At 38.3% G+C, this 23,760-nt stretch overlaps 1 protein-coding gene across 5 annotated transcripts in view; it reads right to left on the reverse strand.

Moving 5' to 3' along the window:
• Positions 1-23,760, reverse strand: part of POU6F2 (POU class 6 homeobox 2) — a 304,700-nt gene that overhangs the window by 24,602 nt on the left and 256,338 nt on the right. For all 5 annotated transcript variants that reach the window (XM_062625447.1, XM_062625444.1, XM_062625443.1 and 2 more), the window contains exon 7: positions 3,740-3,946. In XM_062625447.1, coding sequence (XP_062481431.1) covers positions 3,740-3,946 — 207 coding nt within the window. The remainder of the gene's footprint in view (positions 1-3,739; positions 3,947-23,760) is intronic.

A 23,760-nucleotide genomic window follows, 5' to 3' on the forward strand; every position in this document is an offset into this window, starting at 1 on the left:
CCACAAGCTCATCTGTGCATTTAGCCATACAACCTGGATTTTGACAAAATCCCTCTTTAGAGGCATGGAGGAAGTGCAGAAGTTAAAGTTACAAGGTACTCTTCTATAATGAGACATAAACAGCTTTTGAAAAAACAAGAAACATAAAATTAGGGAATACATTGTCCTTTTTCAGGGAAGGAGACAACAAGTAGAGATTGCAGGACTGATACAAAATGTTCTGAATGGTTTTAGCAAGCAGTAAGACAAGATGGTGAACAATAGTGAAACTGAATCAATAGAAGGAGCACGTGAATTTCTTGAAATACCATGAACAACTTACAGATCCTGTTTACAACATGCTGGGGGAGCATACTAACAGATGAAATAGAGTAGATAGGTGCCAAGTGATTCACATTAAAAAGAACCATTTTAGTGACTCACATGGTAACAATCAGGGAAGCAAAGATGTATCATGGTGGATACCTCTGCTTATTGAAAAACCTACTCAATGAGCAGAGATAGAAAGAAAGCAGAATGTTAGGCCGTACTGAGATAAAGACAGAAAATAATGCTGAAAATAGAATCTAAGGTTATTTTGTAAAACAGTGATGCATCCTCACTGTGTTCGTGGCATTCAGTTCCGATCAGAAAATCTTGATGAGATTAGTGTGGAAAGTGAAATGGCTGGGGAGATGGGCAGTAAAAATTATTAAAGGCAAAGAAAAACTTGTTTATGAACAGAGATAAAGAGGACAGAGACTACAACAGGACTGCAAACAGGGGCCTGCTTTGGAAAGCCATTACAATTTCTAGAAGAATTCTCAGTGCGTGCATAGATGCTGCTGCTTAAATTAGCTACATCTTGGAAAACAGTGAAAACACTGAAGCTTTAACTACTCAGGGTAATTTAAAGGGGAATGATCCCTACTGTGGGTATCTTAACATAAATCAGAAATATCTACTTATTCTTAAAACCAAGAGGAATAAGACTGCAATAGGATTGCTTGTGTACATTAAAAAGCCACCTATTTACAACACAGAAAAAGAAGCACTGCTTTACATTACACGTAAGTAATGTACGAACTGATTTCCACAAAGAGACACTGAGTTTTTAGTCTGTCAAGTTTAAGAAAGTTGCATGAATAAATAACACCTAGTGTATCTAAGTAAAGCTGACTAAAACAAGTATCTGAGGAATTCAAGTCTTCAGTCTTCAGGCAAAAAAGTAAGCACCAGCACACATTACTTAGCAACTGAAACACATTTAATTACTGTGACTAAACTAACAAGCAGCAGCTTACTATCATCGCTTGCAATCACTGCTCTCTCTCCTGCAGTACTTAGTTTCCCAGCAAGTGACAAGTTGAAAGTTAAACTGGGATCATCTGCAGCTGGAACATTTTACTACATTATTTATTTCCTCATTTATTTCTCCGGTGACATTTGCAAAACTTCTCCCAAACTTGTCTTGTACTCTTCTTTCCCTCTTCTAAAGCTTCTTTCATCAAGTTACAAGACATCAAATGCCACGTGACATCATTTAAAAAATATTTTGAATTCCTGAGCTTGAGCACTCAGTTCTTTTGAAAGCAAGGTTTTAAAGTTGTGACTAAACGTGTTGTCATTAGCCAAACATTACTTACAGCTTGGCTAAGTCCTCACCCAAGCAATAAGATAAATTCAGGATCTCCTTATCCTCTCTGTAATTCTATTTACTTTTCAAATGATATGGCAGTTTGTACAGTACTAGCTCCACTGCTTTTGACTATCCATCAGCACGATTCTTGTGAGGAATATCTGGTTCTCATACCTCTTTTCTGCTCCCACTGAAATAAATGGCAAAATTTCCTGACTTTCAGTGAAAGCAGAAAAGCCAGTAGAGGGAGCACAAATACACAGAAATAATTCTCTGTGGTTCCTGTATAAATGATAATGTCTACTATTTTTTCCTATAGCATTTGCACTAGTTTTTTTTTCCCCAATCAAAAATGCTGTCTTGATCAGGCTCCAACAGATGAGTGTAAGGATGTTTTTGGTGACTCTTCCTGCAGCCCCTGGGACCTCAGGACTCTTGCACGTAACAAGAGATCTGCTGACTGATGATCTCTGCCAGCTGATCGTTGTGCAAGAGCACACAAGTTGGGTGAACCAGTACAATGCATCACAACATGACTAAACACTGACTTTCCACCCTGAACCCCTGCTCATGCAGCAAGCTGCAGCCTTCAGCAGCAATCTGAGCCTTTATGTGAGCCCAGTGCCACTAGCTGTGCAGAGAAGGGTCACACCTCTGTCCCCTCTCTGTCCACTGATACTACTGTTGGATGTTGTGTGGAAGAGGTTGCTTTGCTGCAGGACTCATAGTGTGTTGCTTTGCAGCTGAGAAGGTGTCAGGGAATAATACAGGATCTCTATCCTCTTCTTCAAAAATTCAGGAATTTTAAATGGGATCTCAGGACTGCTGTGCTTTTTGAGAGCTTCCCTCATAAAGGAGGGAAAGATCTAATCTCTTCATGAAACTGACTCAAAAAGAAACACCTCACACGCCCCTTAGAAACCAAATGTAAACTGCTGAGTTTCTTCTTCCATTGTCAGGCTTTTCCTCTGCTGGAGAACAGAGCCTTCCCTCCTCTCCATCCTGCTTTGTTTGATATCACGTACATGCAACAATTGCAAAAGCACTTGCCAGTAGCATAAATCTGCTCCCATTAAAGAAAAATAGAGTTAGATAAATGACAAGTGCTTTGGAAAATGCTACACAGGAGAGGATAGAAAAAAAGAGTATGTAAGCACTTGAATGTGAATTATTTTCAAAACAAACAAAAAAGTCATCTTAGAAATTCACTGGCTCTACTAAATCTGGGGGGGGAAGTCATCAGTTTGGAGCTGAGGGAGGCTGAGATTCTCAGAAACGTAGGAAAGGCTGCTACTGTGACTGGAGGTGTAGGCAGGACTAGCGAACAGCCACTATGAGTAATTGGAATGCTAAACTGAATGTTTAAGTGTGCGACATTAAGTGTTAAGTACCTTTTTGGTTATCACATTTGATGTCTTTTCCATCCTCAATTTCCTCTCTTACAGAGTAAAAAAGGTAGCATTACGAGTCTTTGCTCTCCAGACAAAACTAATGCATTTGACTTTAGAGTACTACAAAGAGTACTATAAAAAGAACTACAGAAATCTTTGTGGACCTTGGTGAAGTCGCTGCACCCATTCTGAAGTCTGACACCTACCTGGTGCCTTACATTGATTAATAATTACCCTAAAAATACTTTCTGTCTGCAAACATAATAATATAATACAAATGACTATAATACAACCATATCTGATTTTCCATTGAAGAAGACTTCATATTTTTCCTTTCTTTTCTATGCATGTTCCAAAACATTTCAAGCCCCAGTCTAGTAGGTGACTGCTAACCGAGGAACTGAGCTTGACAGGCCAAATGGGCTTCTCTTGTCTCATATTCCTACTGTATTTTCACTGCCCAAAAGTTCTCAGCTGGCCCTATACTGACCTTTAGAAGAAAAAAGAAAAAGAGTAACTGGATAACTCGTGAATGTACAAATAAGTGCTGTAGTACAACATTAGATAATAACTACATATATAGTATGCACCAATATACCATGTATGATAGAATTCATCTTTTGTTATTGAAAATGATAAAGAAGAGGGAGTTTTTAGAAAGAGAGTCCATGAGGAGTAGAAGATTTGTGTGCATCTGTTTTGATAATCATGCAGGCTACAGACACTTTACCTGCTGGCCTGGTTTGAGTGGTGATAGTGTTATTCCCTGGGTATTGATCACTGGGAGTATCTGGTTGCCGATGACGGTAGCGATGATCTGACCCTGGGCATTGGTCAATAATTGTGGAGTTATCGGCTGCACCTGAAGTCCCTGAGCTCCACCTGCCGCTTGGCTGGAGGGGACTGGGTTAGGCATCAGTGGGATTGTTCCAATAATCTGGAAAAAAAGACACAGAATGGGAAAATGCACACATACCGCATATACTCACCACATGTGATTACTTGTTTCATGCACGTTACATCAAACTTGGGTGAAATAAGCACAGAGAAACAGTTATGATGGGCTGAAGGCCTCATCACCATGTTCCTTTATGGGGGTGATGAGGACATTCAAGCTCATTTTGTGTGTCCCATATCACCTGTAGGCTTTACCACTGTTATCCCCAACAAATCTGCTGTCACTGAGAGTGTCTGAAACAAATGGTGGGACATGTTCTGGTCCCTGGATGATGCTTCGTTCCCACCTCTCATTTGAACACAGAGTGGAATAGATGCACATACCAGTCTGTTCATCTTGCTTTCTTCATCTCATCCATACAACTGTGATCTTATGGTGCTTATGTAATTTTCCTTGGTTTACTGATGCCTAGTACTCTAGATGACCATCTATTACTCCCATGTGATCTCAGGAAGGATCAAAGAGATACTGGTGCATTTCAGGATATGGCTTATTAAGCCACATTCATAAAAATATAGCTGCTTTTGGGTGACAACTAAGTAGTATAACACAACAGGAGGGCTGGTGTTAGATAAAACAGCTTAGCTAACATTTCTGGGGCAAGTACTTGCAGAAAGAGACACTTGTGACATCTCAGATTTGGCAATACAGTGATTTCCTAAAATGTGAACATGCCTGTAAAACTTACATTAGGATGAGATGTCAAACAGATGCTGTAAGAAAGCTTGTCAGTCAATAAGCCACTAGGCTGAAGAAAGTTCCACTGTTGGAAGACTCTTTTTACAGGTATTAGAGCATCTGAAACAAACTTCTGATGAAACTTTGGAATAAACACAAACTTTTTGTTTGGCTGGTTTTGCGAACAACAACCGATGAAGCTACAGTCACAGGATTATTGCAACAGGAAAAGGAAAAAACCCAGCAGTACACATCTCTACCTCCTTCACTACATCTCTGACTTTATCGTAGTGCCTCAGAAAGCATCTATTGTAAGGCCTCCAGTCTTCCCTCTCCAGAAGCCTTGCTTCATCCTCTTTATCCTCAGCATCCACCACACTGCATGTCCTTTTTTCCCCCCACTAGTAGGATCCCCGTGGCCCTTATCACACTCATTGACTAGTGTAGATCTTCTTGGTTGCTGAGAAATAGGGTCTCTAAAATGATATCTCTAAAGATATCACTTAAGTTCTCCTTATTAAAAGCTAGACAGATTGATAAAGATTATTATCCTTGTTTTGCAGAGCAGGAAAGTGGAGTGCAGTGGAGCATATTCAAACAGGTTGTGAGTTAGCCTTCTAAGCTGGAACTTCTGTGAGGTTCTCTCTGCAGGTCAAATACTTCTGTTTCTTTTTAAGATGTCCCTAGCTGAACTGCAGCTGCTTTGCTGTCCATGTGAGAAGATGGTTCTTCACTGAGGAGGGAGGCATTTATTTAAATCATTATCAGATTTTGGAATGCTCTCTAAAATCTCACTTTCAGAATGAATTAAACGTGACTTTCACACAGTGCAACATGTACATTTCGCTCCGTTTTTGGCAACCTATAAACTATTTATGTGTCACAAATACATTCTTTTACTTTTAACGTATCACACCAAACACAAGGAATAATCCTTTTTAAGTTTATCAGCAGAAATGTAGCAAAGGCCTCTCCTTCCTTCGCCATGTCAGTAAAGGACATGACCTTGGAGTGTCATTACTCCAATGTAACTTTAACTACCAAGGTTCTAATCCCAGCAAAGCAAAAAATGCTGCGCTGGTGTTATCAGTAATAGAAATGTTTGCATTCACATTTAAAATGCATTTCTTGGACTGCAGTTGGACATTTCATAGAATGACAGTGCTGAAGTGGACAGTTTGTAAGGTCAGAAGCAGAAGGCTATCTATATGTATTAAAGTGTGTCACACGCCATTCTGTACATGGCATGCTGTACATGCACACAGCCAGAAATGGAGCACGGGAAACACAGCTGGGAGAGGTCTTCCACAAGGACAAATGAACAAATGCTCTCAGGGTGTTACCACAGGAGCCAAGGGTAAACCTGAATGGGAAACAGTTTTTCTACTTTCTGAAACTTACTGAGATTTCAAGATTTTATTTAATTTTTTCCATTTTATACCAAAATAAAGTAAAATCTTCTCTGGTTGAAAAAAACAAAAAAGACAGGCACTTGTTTCTAGTTAACCAATAAGGCTACTCTTTATGGCATGTATCTTTGATATGGCTAAACCCAGATTGAAGTTTTCTCTTTCAAGTTCCACCTTCTCCAAGTACCTTCTCTGAAATAACCTAACAGCTCCCTGATTCACACACAGGGAGTAGTACTGAAATGGGATCCCCTCCTCAAACCTTGTGCCACTGTCCTGATGCTGAGTCAGATCCCTCTTCTGCTAATTTTGGTATGAAATTTCACGCTGGGCCTTGCTAATCTGTCCTGTTGAAGTATGATAACGGCTGGTACTTGGTCAAGGTGATTTATAGTTTCAATACATTTAAATTTTCTAAAGAAATAAAACAAGACCATGCCACAGGCTTGAGACACTGGTGTGCCACAGTACAGAGTATTTAATTGCCAGGGGTTTTCCTTGTGTTGAAGCATTGGTCCTTTCTAGCAAATGCTATTTCAGATTATAGTTAAGGAATACATACAGTTCAGGAATAGCATGTGACAGGGACTTATCCCACAAGATACTTACAGAATCATACAATCATAGCATGGTTTTGGTTGGAAAGGCCCTTCTAAAGCTCATCTATCTTCAAATCCCCTGCCACGGGCAGGGACACCTTCCACTACACTAGGTTGTTCCAAGGTCCGTCCAACCTGGCCTTGAACACTTCCAGGGATGTGGCAGCCACAGCTTTGAGACATAGCAGAGGCTTCTTATTCTGTCAATGTTTGGACTCAAATCCATAAACAATCCTACCTGTGAAACACCTGGTTGTATCTGTTGGAGGTACAGGTTCCAGATATAAGCACAAACTGTAGTGCAGATATGACACTGGAAATAGTACCAAGATATTTAGTGTAAGTTCAGGCCCCAGCTTTTTTTACAGAGACATGGTTTTGGTCCACCCCTAATTAAAACACCAAGACTGTAACTGTGACCCTACTCAAGTGATAGAGTGTTGTGAGAAGCCTTGGTGGATTGAGACTTGCACTTCAAGTATTTGATAAGATCCTTTTGTTTTGTTTATGCATTACTAGATACATCAGTTGCATCTTGAGGGGCTTAGAGAGCAGTGTTTACAGATGTTAATTTAGGTTTTTATGTTTCCCAATGTTAACTAAATTTGTAAAATTGATACTTGTTTCTAAGTTCAGAAGACATCCAGGGCGATTTTTAAGAGCATCTGAACATTTTCCATTGATTTATCTGTTAGTGTCATTTTTGCACCATAGGATTTTAAGATATCTCAGATCAGGCCTCTCAAATCTTACAACTGACATTGCCAAGACAACTTCCACTATTGAGTGTTATTTGTATGAGATACAGTTGTAAGGCTTGGCTTGCACAGGAAGTTAATTTGTTGATCTGCTCCTACATACCATCTCTGGGCTCAGTGGTCTTTGCCTACATAGTCCTGCAAACTGTAAATTCATCTGCAATGAAAGAATAAGCACACAGTCAAAGTGAAGGTAAAATCCCAAGTAATGGAGCTGACCATGGAGGGGAAAAATTCAAGCCCTCTGCATATCAACTGTATTTGTGAGTGTTACCCCGATGACAGGGTAACGTCCTAGCACTGATGAAATGCTAGCCACTGTTGTGCTGTTAAACAGATTTTGGTCCCTTGCCTTGCTCAGTAAAGGTTTCTTCTTAGAAAGGAAATAAAAACATCTGAGCCCTTAAAAATGATCCTTTAAACAACAGATCTTTAAGAAAGAAGAATGTTAAAAAATACCCATTCTTAGCCTTTCTTGACTGACAACACATCTTCATGTTTAATTGCCTTTGTGGATTACCTTGCTGTAAGTCACAGGCTGAACCTGAAAGCAGAAGCTGAGCAATTGGTCAGAACTTCTGGGGATACATGCCTAATTGTAGTCCCATTTGTGCTGTAGGTGTAAAAAAGAGATTTGGCATAACTGTAAGAAGGACTAATTGCTGATTTCCCAGCAGTGACTCCTTCCTTGTGGCTCCTAATAAGTCAAGGGCACCAAAACACAAATGCGTTTTGGCATTAGGTAAATTTCCTATGATATTCTAAAATAAAGCACACAATTGTTTTTTATTAAGTTCTTTTCCCTCTCCCCTCATCCGAAACAGGGACGCTGCCCTGCTTCCTTGTTTTCTTAGCACAACCAAAGGAATCTTACTGTAGCCAAACGGGTGGTTCAACAACTGCCTTTGTTTCTGCTGTGAAAAGGCTAAGTAAAATCAAAGACTGACTACACTAGGTTGTTTCTACTGTTAGCCAGGGCTGACATAAAGCAAATAGTGCCATTTTATCTTTATACTCTTTAACTATAAGAAGGAAATGTTTTTTTTTTCAGTATAATCAAAATCAAAGTATCTAATTTTATCAGTGCTGCAGCCCTTTAAGTATTAAAGGTTAATTATTTCAGTTTTGAACAACAGAAGAACAACATAAAAAGAAAATAGAAAAAAAAACAGGGAAAAAGTAAAAGGAACAACAGAAAAATTGTTCAGTGACATGAGGCAAACCACCATATACACATAAGCTAATTTAACATCTCAAACTGTGAACAGAATGCATGGAAGTTTTACTCCTATGTAGCGACCCAAAAGATCACTGAGTGAATGTTTACTGATTTAAATATGCTTCACTCATCTTCATTTTCTAGTCTTCAGAATATAATCTGAAATAAAAGCTCACTTTGGCTTCCTCTTTCTTAATCATACATATATATACACATGACTTACATAAACTATAAACACAGTCAGATATTTTTATATATATATATGATTTATTACCTACCAGCATCAATAAATTCAGCTGTTCTATACACTATACTATATATACTACCAATCTACACACTGAAAAACTGGGAGCATTAATACAAGTTCCATTTGCAGACTATTTCCAGAAGAAATGCTGCTCCATCTCATTCTTTGGAGCAACAACAAAATGATTCTTCAACCTCAAGACAGGATGAGGCTAAGGCTGCCTGTGTCTTTCAAAGTAAAAGCAGTATTAATTTATGTAATGCTTGCAAATTTCCTTTGCTGCATTATACTTCCTGATGAAAATTCAAAAATATGGCACAACAAAATGCTATTATGAGAACAAGGTATCAAATAGTGATATTAGAAACAGGCACATATGAAACTGCACTTTTGAATCACCATTTCATCCGAGGGATTCTAATTTTGAAGGTTAAGTATTGTTCATAGATCATACAATATACTGGATGGCATTACAGTTTGTAGGCATCATAATAGAACATTGAGTCTGACATTCTGCCTGACTTTCTCAGTGCTTTATTTATTAGAAAATAGTGTTTGTATACTAACATCAAACTATATAGGACTTTATTTGTCATCACTGTAGGAATTACATGGTGGAATTTGTCTCAAGCAAATAGTTATGTTCTGTTAGCAGGGGCATGTATATAGGCATGAAAAAGAATGTCTCTCTTATCCAACATTCTGAATAACACAACATTTTCTCATTAGAAAAAACTAAAGATACCTAAATAAAGATTAAAATTTATATTGATTGTCTGTTGAATTGTTCTTTCTAAGCAATCTACGTATCAAATTCAGCTTCCTCTTAAGAATTAAGTCAGGCATAGAGACCCTTAGAGGTCACAGTTCTTTGGGCTGAGCAAAGCAACTGTTGATTTTAATTAGGTTGAGAGGTCCCAAGCATTTCTGAAGATCACCTAGCTAGATTCTTATGAAAGCGTTCATTATTTAAATGGATGACTTGTTTGTTGTTTGATGGATGACTAGTACGAAGTATAATAGCAATATTTTTGTTGCAACAACAGTTCCCTGATACTATGTATGACAATAGCGCCAAAACTGTCAAACCAGAATTGTTATGACAAACCAACCATAATTTCTAATAATGTTCGATGATCACAAAAAGAAATCACAACTTACTGGTTTTACCATTTGACTGCTTATCTCCCAAAGCACAAACAGCTTTCCTGATTGCTGTGCAGATCTTTTTAGGGTGTACACAAGCAAATACACTTTTGGATGTATGGTCTTGGTATCTTTTCTTTCGGTAAGTACTCTTGAAAACAAAAAGCTTTGGTTTTCATTTTCTCAGGAAGCAAACACAAATCAACTCAGCCACCAGATTTAATTACAACAGAAATACTTTGGTAAATATTCATTTGCCTCTACTTTCCTTTCATGCAGGCTGAGATTTTCATAGTTGCCTACAGAAGTGTCACTTCTACTTGACTTCTCTGAAGCTTTCAAGTATCAAGCATCTCAGAGACAAGAAATCCTTGCTCTGAAATAAAATTTTTCAACATTTGCCAGATTTGGATATGAGCTGCATCTGCAAACCCTACCATTACTTTGTGTCTTTAGTTTACAAACCATTTAGAAGAAGGATTGTCACTTTTGGGCATTAATACAATATAAATATATACTTTTACTTCCTCATAGAATAAACAGTGTACTTGCTTTTAGCCGTATCAGTATCTACCATACTGGCCATACAGCAAAAGCAAATGTAGGCATCCCTGCACTTTGCAATACATGCCATGCTGAGCCATTCAAGGCTGGCTTGGGAAACAAATTGTCCTTTCTCAGCAAGCCTAATTAGGCCCAGCACAATGTGTGCCAAGGTGATTAGGTTGCTTCCATGCTACGGTGATATTATCGGCTTGTTTAGAACAAGCTTTGCTACTTGGTGTTGTATTGCACTGTACTGGCCTACTACAGAGATGTTATCTAGAGGTCAAGAGCCAAAATAAGGCAGGGTTTAGTAATTGCTCTTTGATCCTGTGGCTTTTAAGTAAGCGCCGCTATTGAGACAATTTTGCGTAAATATGAACTAGATGATGTTCAGTACTGCCACAACAGTGCTCACTAAAACAGTGCTGGTTTCATTTTTCAAGTTGTAATATTACTCTTTTAAAAAAGGGATGCTGCACACTACTGTCCGTGTATATGGGTGAGCAGAATTTCTGGTGCTCTAGTTTGATTTCTTTCTCTTGGTTACTCCTTTCAACTCATTTTGCATGGACAAGAAGCTTGGTTAAGGAGATGGCATGCTTGTAACTGCCTTCAGCAGGCACTCACTACTGTCACTGCTTCATCTTGTAATGCCATTCATGAGAAAGTTGTTCCAGCAGAAGTGTCCACTTGCAAATATATGTTAAATTTAGAATCCTCAAAGAGTTATTTTTCTTTTTAATTTTCATTGATGAATTTTCATTGTTCAGTGATAATTTTTATTGTTTCCTGAGAAAACAGAAGCGTATTCCGGACAAACTACTTTGAAGGCTAAATAATATTTCATTCTAGCCTTGCCTTGTGTGTTTAGAATAACAATATATATGTTTTGTCGGACACCTCCCATGATAAACTGGGCTGAAATCATTAACCATCAAATAATCTTCAGATACAATCTTTAGGACCACAGTTCTTTAATTAGATTACAGGTCAAAGAATTTCTAGGCCATCGGTATATTCTTGAATAATCTCCTCCCATCTTCTCACTATCAAATTACATACACTATATAAAATATTTACCAGAGATCACCAGATTTCTCAGTCTGTAACTCTTAAAGGTGAAATCAGTCAGGTACGCTGATTCATTCAGTCCTTTCAGATTTAGCCAAAATTCATTACAAGAACACTAATAGATATTGCAATCAATCAGTAGCAGTGATACTCAACATTGTTGTTAGACAATCAGATTTCTCCTAATATTGTTGGAAACCTTGAACTTGCTGCCCAGACGCAATGACTATGGATGATGACACAGTAGTTGTCTGTCAACCCATCACTTCAACTTTGCACATGTGCAACAAGACGTTCTTTTAAATACAGTCATGTCCTACTTCAGCTGGTGTTTCTACAATTTTAGATGATCTGGACTTTAGTTAATATAAAAGATAAAACTGTTGGTCCTATTGATTAAGAATTACAAGTTTTAACATGATAGTCTACAAAAGCTCAAGGCAAGGCTGAGGTGAATCACTGTGCAAACCTGGCCAGGCAAAAGGACTACTGAAACACTGTTAGATTTTACAGTGCATGCATTTCTTCAACAAGTGATTTTCAGACTACTGAGAATTAACCACAGTGCTGATCACCAGTATGACTATGGTGGAACAAACCAGTCTGGATTACCTCCCTAACATGGATAGCCATTATGGAAGCCAATATTCCAGCCTATAAAGTGGAATTTTGTTACAATGCAGCACAATTATGTGGGTGTTCAGGAGAAGAAGGAAAAATTCCTTTGACTGAAAGGAGGTGGGAAAATTTAGGTGGGTTATATGCAAGTGCTTGGATGGAAAACGGTCGTGACTCCAACTCTGTAGATATTAATTTCAAGGAAAAAAAATCCTTCTCAAGATCAAATATAACTTCCTTTTGCCACCAAATCACCAGAAAAGTGTTGATTGCTTCATTTCAGTACCAAGGCCTCCTGAAAAAATTGCCAACCAAATGTAGCCAGACTTGGTCCTTCTTACCTTGTGAAATTTGGCATGGCTGCTGGTTCCATGTCCTGCTCTGCCACTCAGTCCACCATTCAACCATCTATAATGTGTTTGTATAAATACTATCTATCTCCCTGCCAGTACTCCTGTGAGCCTTAAGTAATTTTTGTAAGCCTACCTTAGAGCTATCAAGAAACGATACCACATAAAGTTAGGGGGTTTATGTCAAAGGTGGCTATCTCACTGAAAATGCCCTTAGCTGGTTCTTTTCTTGAATGTTAGTAGCTGGAGTATATGCTTCACTGCATGTAAATGCAATGGCTAAAGTATCTCCCATTATCAACTGCATCATTAATCCATTTCACCTGAGCTGACAGATAGAAGGGAAAGAAAGGTGTTCTGCTCACATCTTAACAGGTTGACTTAAATTTCCACTCTGGCCACCACCTGATACGAATCATGATTACAATAATAAGTGCTGTAATACAGATACTTAGTATGTATGATGGTATCTACCACAAATGACTGGTCCAAACACCTTTTTCAGGACAAAACATTGTCCTGATGCAATGGCATGTAACTCAAGAGGTAATTGTCTGTAGATCTGGCGATGAATATCCAGCATTCAGTCACTGCTCTATTTCCCTTGGCCAAAATGCATTTGTTTTTGAAAGCTTGCATGCAGATTTGAGTTCCTCTCAGAGCTATCAATTTATTTTTGTATATTCAAGATGTCCCCAACAAAGTAAATATTCCAAACCTGACAGTTAAGTAAATTATTCTCAAATTTGGGGAAGATATACCAGAAGATGGCATTACTTGAATCTGTTAGGAGAACATGCTGCTTAATTACCAGTTTCATTCAGGGCTGGTCTGTAAATTTGCTTAAGAAGAGTTATTTAACTATGATTTACTTACTAAAAGCAACAACGGACCCGAGGTAATCCCATCTCCTACATTAACCTAAATGTAATCCCAGCACATTAACAATGTAAACCCTACACTGTTACTGTACTGATGCAACATGCTCCTGACAGAGACAGGCATAACGAAATTTCTCTGTATGTATTTTGATATGAATTCAAATGACTTCATGTTTCAGTTCTGCTGGCAGCAGAACCTCTACCCTTGAGGCCAGCTCTGTGGAAGGTGGAGGATCACAGACACTGTGCATTCTCTATCTTTGCATGTTTGTATCTGTATCAGTCCTAAAAAGATTTCCTTTTCAACTGTGACCTGCAGAGGACCAAAGGTGAGGAGCTCCTTTACCTTCTTGCCCCTAGTGGAAGGAGAGGATAAGAGCAGAGATCAGCTCTGTCCAGGATCCCTTCTCCATCTGTGCATTTGTCACTTATTTTACACTTAGATTTTAAGTTTTTTTGGGCAAGCTATTGGTTTTCTTTCCATGTTAGAGCCAGGCTTTAGCACAGTATTCCAGTCATGATTACAGTGGGGCTGTAGACAATAAATAGCAGCAATCGTATTTGTTACTGAAAGAAAAGCTACATTATGTAATATTTGCATACTTCCTCAGCTAAGATAACTGAAGACTGTGATGTGCTCTATTAAGACTTGCAATTGGGATAATATTGATACATTTTCTGGTAAAGTTTACTGGGATTACAGGTTCCCAAGGGAAGAACTAAGGGGGTGCTACTTTACCTTCATCAGTACCGAAACACTCTCAGGACAAAAGGAAAATACATGAAGCTCATTTTGCACACTGTGGAGGATGTTTAAGAAGATGGCTACAAGCTGAGGAAAAAATGAAACTATAAGGCTAGGAAAGACCCTTAGGCTTGCAATTTAATTTAGGTATTTCCCTAGAGCTATTGGTTTGCACAACTTACCCCAGCACCTGTGGCAGCTGGGGTGTCAGTGGACCTTAATGAGGTTCACTGACTAAACAGATCCTTCCCAAGTTCAAAGGACATCATCCACAGTTATGCCTACAGCCTTTCTCTTCTCTTGTTACCCCAGATGTTCCTTACCCTCTATGTTCCTCTCCAGGAACATCCAGAGCATTTCCACAGCTTGGCTTTGCCAGTCCTCACTTAGAATTGTAGAATCACTCAGGTTGGAAAAAACCTTTAAGATCACTGAGTCCAACTGTAAAGCTAACACTGCCAAGTCCACCAGATTAAGGCTCTCCTGGCATGTAATACCTTAATGTGGAAATGAGCCAAATGAAACAAGAAGGCTCCTTATGGAGTGATATACTACACTCAGTACCTAAAAGAGCTGGACAATCTAACCACAGACTTCTTTAGTATCTCAAAATTTAGAAGTATTCCTAAAGACCATTAGATCTTGCTTCCTTCATTCAGGCTTTGCCTTACTCTGAGTAGTCTCCCTGATGCCAATCCATGGAGCCAGATATTAGTTAATAAGACTAAAAATAGTGGAGTCTTCCATAAGGAGAACAAAGTCGATCTCAAAGGAGAAAATAGCAAACTGAAAGCTAGTTTTAAGTATTGCCAAAATGCACATTGCACAAATGTCCTTGTAATGCATTTTTTTTTAAAAACAATAGAGTCTCAGTAATATGAACCCTCAGTAAAGCTTAACTCTTGGAGCAATAGTGGAGAAGACTCCTTGGTGTATGTGAATTACAGCACAAGAGGATGAGTGAAGTGCAAATGCCACAGTGTAATTTGTATATGGAACATTTTAATTGTGGGTAATGGCAGATTTTCAATTTTATAAGTCAAGGAATTGTGCTCATTTCTGAGACAGAGCAGAATATATTAACTGCCCTTGAAACGGTATCAATATTTCTTCCTGTGCAGAGGACAGCATAGTAAAATGCATTAAAAGATGAAAGCTCTTTGATCCTTTTGAATACTTAAAGATACCAGCACAGTGCCAATAAGTTTTGAGGAAGAGGCTAGACAGAAAAGAAATATTATTAATTGCCAAGATAGCACAATATCCCAAACCAGTGACACTGAGTGTACTAAGGACTACAAAAATATTTATTGTTCATAGTTCTACCCCACTGACTCTCTCAGGACACAATGGATTCCTTTTCTTTCCCTCCATTCAGGTGAAGTCATTAGTATGCAAACATATTTGATCTTGACATACACAATAGCTCTATCTTTTTAGCCCCCAATATTAGGGGAAGAAAACTGTCTGCGGTTATATCACAGTGTCGATCTTACGAGTCAGGAGCAGACTGAATAACTGGAATCCCAGACGTCATTTACAAGAGCCATTGAGCTTCACTCAATAGCCTGCTGGTTCTGCTGCACTCAATGGTTTGCCATGGTGCTGCTGCCAATCGCCAGGTAATATTTTCTAGGAAGATTTCAGCTCTTGGCTTCTCATTCATTGATAATAATGCCAATTATCTCTGGACTCCAGTTTCGAGCGATGTTTGTGTAATATTATCAGGCTTCCCTCTGACTTGACTTCCACTAATAAAAATCAGAAGTAAATCCATTGACCTGAATGCAGTAGCCCCTGGGACTTGAATATGGCACAGGCTGATGTTTGGGGCTAGCTGCAGCCCGTAATTCTTTTTAAATTATAAATGTCTCAGGCTAGCATGTACCCTGCACAGCATAGCTCTGGTTTTGACTGGTTATCTTGGGCTTTGGTTTCAGCTGAAGCTAGAAAAATGTAGGGATTCCCTCTCTTCATCCCTGTTCCTACAGAACCCATTTTGCCCAATGGAGCAGCCCCATGTAAACTCATAATAAGTTGTTCTGCAAAGAAAGTGGGAAATTATGTTCATTTTTTTTTTTTTTTTTCACTTTAAAATGGAACTTAAATTTGAAATTAAATACAAATCTGAAAAAAACCTGTTTGGGGTTGATTGAGCCATTCTGATCAAAACTGAAATATTTCATATTCCTTTTAACCTTTCTAAACTTGAACAAAACTCCACTAAATTTTCAAACAGAACATGTAAAAATGAGACACTTGAATCTTACCCAGACACTGTACTTAAAAATTTTACTGAACAAAATTTGTCAAAATGACACATTTGTATTTAGATTAAATACCATTTTCCCATCAGGAGTCAGCAATGAAAAAATGTCATTCAGTTCTGCTCACAATGCTGCAGGAATTTATACTAAAAGATTGATAAATGAGGTAGTAAAATGTAATTATACCTCAGTCGTTAACATAGGTTCAAATGCAACACTAGAATTCTGAGGGATGCTTCTGGATACATCATAATTTCCTTCTTTAGAGCCTTTTGCTTTCATTGTTGATAAAGTCTCCAATAGCATTTGCACTAGGGCAGGTTCCAAGAGCTCAGAAGCCTGATGTGCTAGGTACTGGAGAAAGAAAAGGCTGAGGTAGACCCTCTTTTGAAAAGGGAGAACTTTTAACAGGGAGTCTTTTTTAACCTCTTGGGACATGGACAACCTGGCCCCAGTTTGAGAGTTGCTGCTCAGCAGAGGAAAAGGTAAAAGACAGTCCCCGTGCTCTGAAAATGGTTGTGTTCATTTGTCATCCATCACCCTGTCCTGAACGATGCGTGCAAAACTCGGTGATGCCTGACATGATAGTTAAGAGTCTGTGCATCTCCCAGGCTCTCCTTCCTTCTTTCCCCTTCCCCCTCAATCCTCCCCCAAAAGAAAAGGAACCCATTCCTCAGATTAAAAAGAAAGTTCATCCAGGCTCAACATGCATAACATTTGTCACCCAGGCTGCTTCGTTCAGAAATGAAAACGTGAAGATGTGTAAACAACAAAGAACCTCAAAAAAGAAATGAGCATCAAAAAAAAAAAAAAAATAAAAAGAAGAAAGTTATCAAATATGCATTGGTTTATCACAGTCAAGTTTCATGATTCAAACCTGATTCATATATATTTTATGAAGAGAATATCCATTGTGGTGGCAAAATTAAATGTATTTTGAAACTTGTATGTGACATTTATCTATCTGCTCTATCAGAAAAAAGTTGTCATATTCATTCAGACATATATTACTTTTTCAATTTCCTGTCAGTAATGTTTTTTTAATGTTCTTTAGGGTGAGACCACAGGATTTCTCATTTCTCACAACAAAGACCATAACTCATTAGAATTATGTTGATGAGTTTATACCTAAAAAAGTTGTATCGTTTTTTTTGACGTGACCAATTTGCACTTTTACCCATGAAAATTGTGGCTTTTTTCCTTTGTTTTTGTTTTTCTTTTTAGATACAGAGTCAGTTAGAGAATTGTTGGCTCTTTTTTCCCCTTCTTTTACAGAAGTTCATCATATAAACCATGAAGTTATGGTGCAATTTTATGGTGATTCAGGTTCTATTGTGAGCCACAAAAGATAACAAAGATAGCACAAGTATTGAAACTCCTTATCACATATCTTCCCTTCCAAAGGGATGATTTTGATAGAAAGTTTCATATAAACTCGGTGCTTAAGAATAAACAGCGCTGTGCAGCAGGCAAGGCCAAAGGGCCATAGTTAGACAAGAAATAGAAGCCAATTAAAGTGAGTTAATTGACAAGATGCTACAGCTCCCATGCAGAAGACTGGCTGGAGAGGTGCAAAGTGGAGATGGCAACTTCTTTCTTTAAGTTGCTATTAAAGTGACTCCCTAATAAAAGCCTTATCTTGTGTCCAATACGCTCAGTGCAAGTCCTGCGATGGATGTTGAAGTGCAGTGGGTCAAGCCCTGGGTAGCAAGGCCATTTGATTCTTATGGGGATTTTTTGACAGACTAGCAATGACACCATCCACAATACAGACTGAAGTATGCTCTTTGTTGGTATAAAATGAGGAGAATTCCATGATCAACATTCAAGTTTCATTTCTGAACAAAAGCAGACTATTTGGAATGAAATTAAAGGATGTGCCTCCCTTTCTAAGTATACATAGTATTTTGGATACAGATTTAAATAGTATTTGGTAAAGCCAGCAATGATTATAATAGCCCATCTTCAAAAGGCTGTTGATCACTTTGGCTTAGATATGTACCTAAAATTACCTGAATGCTGGCAACTTAGGCTACTTTGCAGGACAGAGATTCATTTGTGATAGGACTTTTTCATGCCATTTATGGCACCTGCTGGTTGGAGCCGTGCTGGAAATACTTTTAAACTGGCCTGTGGTCTGAGGATTTAGTGCATCCCTTTTCTATCCTACCAAAACAGCAGGGTAAATGCCCTGTAAAAAGTAATCTGTCCAAGGGAGGGATTTCTTCCTCACTACTACAGGCTCAAAGGGTTTTTCTTTAAACCAGAGAACCTCAGAGATGCAAAGTCTTCACTTATGTACAACTGATTTTTAAATAACAACAACCTACAGATGGAATACTAATCTTACTTGAAAGATACTCAACAGAAAGACCCTCCCTTCACATTGCTAACTGTCATTTAGTTAAAGTATCATTAAAGTTAAGTACATTTTAAATAATTCAAACAGATACCATTACCTCAGCCTCTGGGATGCTAATTCCCTCTTCATTTGGGAAATCAAAGAAGCTAGCAAACAAAACAGGAGCACAATTTCACAAAGACTGAAAAGTGCCTTTAGCCTTCTCCCAAAAGTAAGGTGGGTCAAAGTCCTCCCAAAAAAGGTCAGTCGGTGCTGAGTTCTGCCATCATCAGCTGCACCCAGGACCTGAGTTAAAACTCCTGTGACTGCCATGGGGAGCTTAAGGATAAAATTATTGAAAGGACTCAAGTCCCATTAAAAATAACTGGTGTGTGGTATTCAAGGAAGGCATTTGTCATTTACCGGTAGCCACCCAACATCTGAAGTCCAGTAGTAGACTGCCATTCAAGCTCTATCTAGTCAACATAGAGAATGAGGAATCTCTGCAAGGTGTTTCAGCCTAAAATGCATCAGTGAGATGTTTTATTCTTCAAGAGTGCCTGTTTCTTTCAGTGAGGACAGAGAATGCTAAGCAACTAGCTTAGATTTGATGAAGCTTCAGCTAACTTTCATGTGGTTAAAGTTAGGGAAAAGGAGTTTGAAGTCAGGAGTCTAAAGAGATGTAGGACTCTGATGAGGACCAGTCATTGACCTACACTGACCTACAGCCTCTACGTCATTTGGAAAACTATTGCCTTTTTATTGACCACCTGAGTACCTCAGTTGTACAAAAGAGAAGGATAAAATAACTTTAAAAAATCCCACAAAATGACTAAAGTTACAATTACTTTTTCCACAGAAGGGGCTAAATCTATTTTTTTTTCTTCCTTTGTAAGTCACTATTAAAATAAGACGAGGCTTTGAGAAGACCTCATTGGTTCAAAAGCTGTTCAACACATGCACAAAATGAAAGCTGTTTGACCATCCCTGTCTATCACGAACATAAACACAGAGGCAGAGATGATTCACTTAAATGACTTCAACTTGACTGGTAATATCTTGACACATTTCACTGGGGAGGGTATAACTTACACAGCTCTTAAAAAGTAAGTTTAAAAAAAGGACACAGCAATGACTGTGGACTGAAGATTTATTAGAAAGATTCCCTAACCATCTCTTGGAAGTCAAATTTCCATGTTCTGTGCAAACTCAGTGAGAAATTGCCTTCTTGATATGATACTCATTTATCTCCCCTCAGTCCGTGTTCTTTGAGGGCTCCTTTTGCATCATTCGTTGAGTAGCGTGAGGCCGATTTAAACATTTCTACATTTGTGCTGTTGCCAGAGACCATAGTGATTTAGTGAATCAGACGTGCATCGTTCATGTTTCCTCCCTATTTTCACTGCATATGATTTTAAGGAGAAATAAAAGGCAAGAAGGAGCCAAGGGTACAACTTGCCTCAGTAAATGCTTTTTAGGAGGGGCCCTTTCCATCGATGGGTCAGGTTATGAGAATTTTAGCTTGACTCAGTAATATTAAACATATATATTTTTAACTATATTCAGAAAAAAAGGCTTTTTTTTATAGCATGTTTACTTGTGACATTTAATTCTCAACATATAGGGTGTAATACATTGTTGGTTACGTTTCCACGTAAGCAAAACTCCCAGCTATACGTCATTGTATATAACATAAGCATGAAGGTATTTGAACAAGCAAATGCTTCTGTATATTACTAACAGTATTTCTAGGTCAGTAGTGTAACATTCAGATTTTGAATAATTACCCTGAGAAGCTGGCAAAAAGTTTGTCTATGTTTCTTCTTGTCCAATGCCCCATGATACTTCGATGAAAACACAGCTTGTGACTGACATTTCAGAACATTTTCAATCAGCTCTTAGACTTCATGGATGGGAATCATATCTGGGCTTCCTTCGCCTTTCTATATCTGGTGAACTGAGGGTAGTTTTGTTCTCTTTGGACCTTTGTTAAGCAAACTTAAAAATCAAAATCTTAACTTTTCTAAGCAGTCATTAAATATTTAATCACAGTCTCCAAGCAGGATTTTGTCTTGGCTGTTGTGGAAAAAAATTCTCTCATGTGGAAGGGAAGAATGTGGTGTTCTTTGCTAGTGCCAATTACATGTTATTCTCAAAAGATAAGGACCTTATGATTTATCTACCCTCTGTGCCCAGAGATTCTTAAACTTTCTGCTTTAGCTAAAGGGGTATCTCTCAACAATGCCCATAAACAACTTCTGTTTTCAAATTCATGTATCAGCTTGCGAGCAGAGGTAGGTGACTCTCTCCTACATGTGTCTCTACCTGAACAGTTGATGTGATAGTTGGGGCATTTCACTGTATCAGAGTTACAAGAGACATACTCCTGGGTATAAATATAGACTACCCAGAAGAACAACATATAGATTTAAACAAACAGAATAGTGCACTGTAGATGCTAATAATAACAGTGCACAACTGGACATATAAACTCCATACATCAATATCTGTACAATTAAAATTAGCAGATACATAGTGCAGATCCCAGAAGATGTGATTTAAACACCTAAAAATGGAAGTCACTTCCCCACTCTTCAGGGTGTGTGTGAGTGTAAGTGACGTTCATCAACATAAGAGATGTGTCAAGAAGCAGGCAGACTGTGCCATCCTGTGGGCAGGGGTTGGGAAATCTTTCCTACTCAGTTCGGCAAACAAACCTTAGTTTTCTTGACCTTTTAAATACTTCACTCTGGCCTCTTGTGCAGAGCTGCCAACAGTACCAGTCTACATGGTACCTTCTAGTAGTGAAAGGACAGAGGGATAGTGTTAACACACAGTATCCTTTAACTCCCATGTTGCAGTCATTCAGTAATACTTATATCTTCGTAAGAAACTGAGCCTTTAGGAAAATACAGCCCTAGATTTATTTCCCAATTACTAGACTGCAGACAACTATGGCCTGTGTACAGCCATGATCACGTACTTCTAACATTATACCAGAGACAGACTTGAGGTACAAGAGAATAAGTCCCTGAGGACTTGTGTCTTTCCTGAGAAGATAAGCACAAAGGTCCAGGTAAGCGAGTGTTCAATTGGGTGTATGTGTATGTACACACATGCATGTGATTACGTTAGTGGTGAGCAGTTCAGTTGAAAAACATGTAGACAGCTACTTTATTTGAAATGGTTTAGGATTTTGTCAGGATATGACAATAAGACTTAGAGGAAAAGCATGTTTCTGCATTGGCAATGGAATTGCCTAATGGAAATTGTACAATAACTACAGTGGGACTGAGAACCATGCCTTTAGACTACTGAACCCCAGAAACAGCATGTGGCAAACAGCTGTTTTGTCAGGAAACAAAAATGGCAGAGACAGGGGAATAGAACAGGAACATGGGAATGGATACCTTGGGATGTCTGGGGATCTGTTACCGACACTACTACCAGGTATCTGTTAATCCATACTCGTTTCCAAGTGGTTTTGAGCTTCCAGTTATGGAAGAAACCAAAAGAGCAAAACCAGGACAGGTGACAAGCTAAGACTAATAAAAAAATTGAGAAGGAAAGAAATAAGTTTAGCATGGGAATGGTGCCGATTCCCCCTCAAAGCTAGTGCACTGCATGAGCCTGATAGCATCTTTTCACTTTGAGGCTATATGCTATCAAATAAGACATATCTCAGCTTAACGCACAGTCTGCAACAGAGGGAGTGGATTAGGCCTCTGGAGATGATGACTAAGAAGTTAAAATTAAACTTTTTTTTTTTTCCCAGTTGGGCTGCAATGACCTATTTATACAATTTCTTTCTTGCTAGCTAGCTTTTTTTAACATTACAAGATGTACCTGGCCTCTCTCATCTCTTCTCTGAACTGTCTCCCTGATGTCCTGATCACTCTCTGATCTATTTCTCTATCTGCTGGGTGGATGCTAATATGACATATCCAACCTCTAAAACAAACCATTTATTTTGAAACTTGGCTATGTCAGAGTATTTGATGCGTCAAACATTAAAATGAATGTATATTTGGATACTGGGTACATCGTGCCTTGATATTAAATCATCTCCTGAAAGTGGATTGATTCTTAAACTGGCAGGATATTATGTATTGCTTCCTTGAATCTCTAGCACAAAGCTAGACATGAGGGGAGACTGAGAAAGGTTGTCTATGAAGCAGAGACAGAATTGGTCAAGTGCTATGAGTGTTTTCTTTATATTAATGAATTCTTTTTTGTGCTTAAGGAAAGAGATTCTGCCATTCTCTTCCATTATTATGTGAAAATAATACATTAATCTTCTATGAGAGATACTTATCCTAGACATAATATTTAATTAATGTGCAAAGAAGGAAGTTTAAGTGAAAAAGGTACTTTAAAAATCATATATATTTAATTACATTGGTGTAGATATTTCAAAGTCCTTTTCTTCTTTTTGATATCTGGGCCATTTGCATACATACATGCTGAAGCCTAACACTGTCAGTATCTGAAAAGAAATTACAAACTGAAATAGATACTTTTAGAAAGATAGATTCAGTGTCCACTCATGGTTAGGACTGTGATTTTTTTCTGCTTGAACTTTCCCTGCCACTATTCGCAGATCAGCACATGCAAGAAGACATTATACAATTCTTTTTAATACTCTAGATTCAAACTACAAGGCAGAGAATCCTTCCTCTTACGGGACAACTCCTGTTCAGTATGTTACTTGGAAGCTTGTGTGTCTGCATGCAGAAGCCCACAGCCCTGCATCTGGCTGGTTATCGTTATGAACGCTGCACAAATGCAACTCAGTTGTTGGCTTGCTATCAAATGAGTCCATCAAATACTTGTACAATTTTCTTCTCTTCATGTAAAAACTGTTCAGGGGGACATAATCTTTCATTTTCAGATTCTTCACAAGATATTGCTTAAATAT

The sequence above is a fragment of the Pezoporus occidentalis genome, unplaced genomic scaffold (genome assembly GCF_034315485.1).
Source record: "Pezoporus occidentalis ecotype Australia unplaced genomic scaffold, CSIRO_AGI_Poc_V1 ctg28, whole genome shotgun sequence".
Lineage (NCBI taxonomy): Eukaryota > Metazoa > Chordata > Aves > Psittaciformes > Psittacidae > Pezoporus > Pezoporus occidentalis.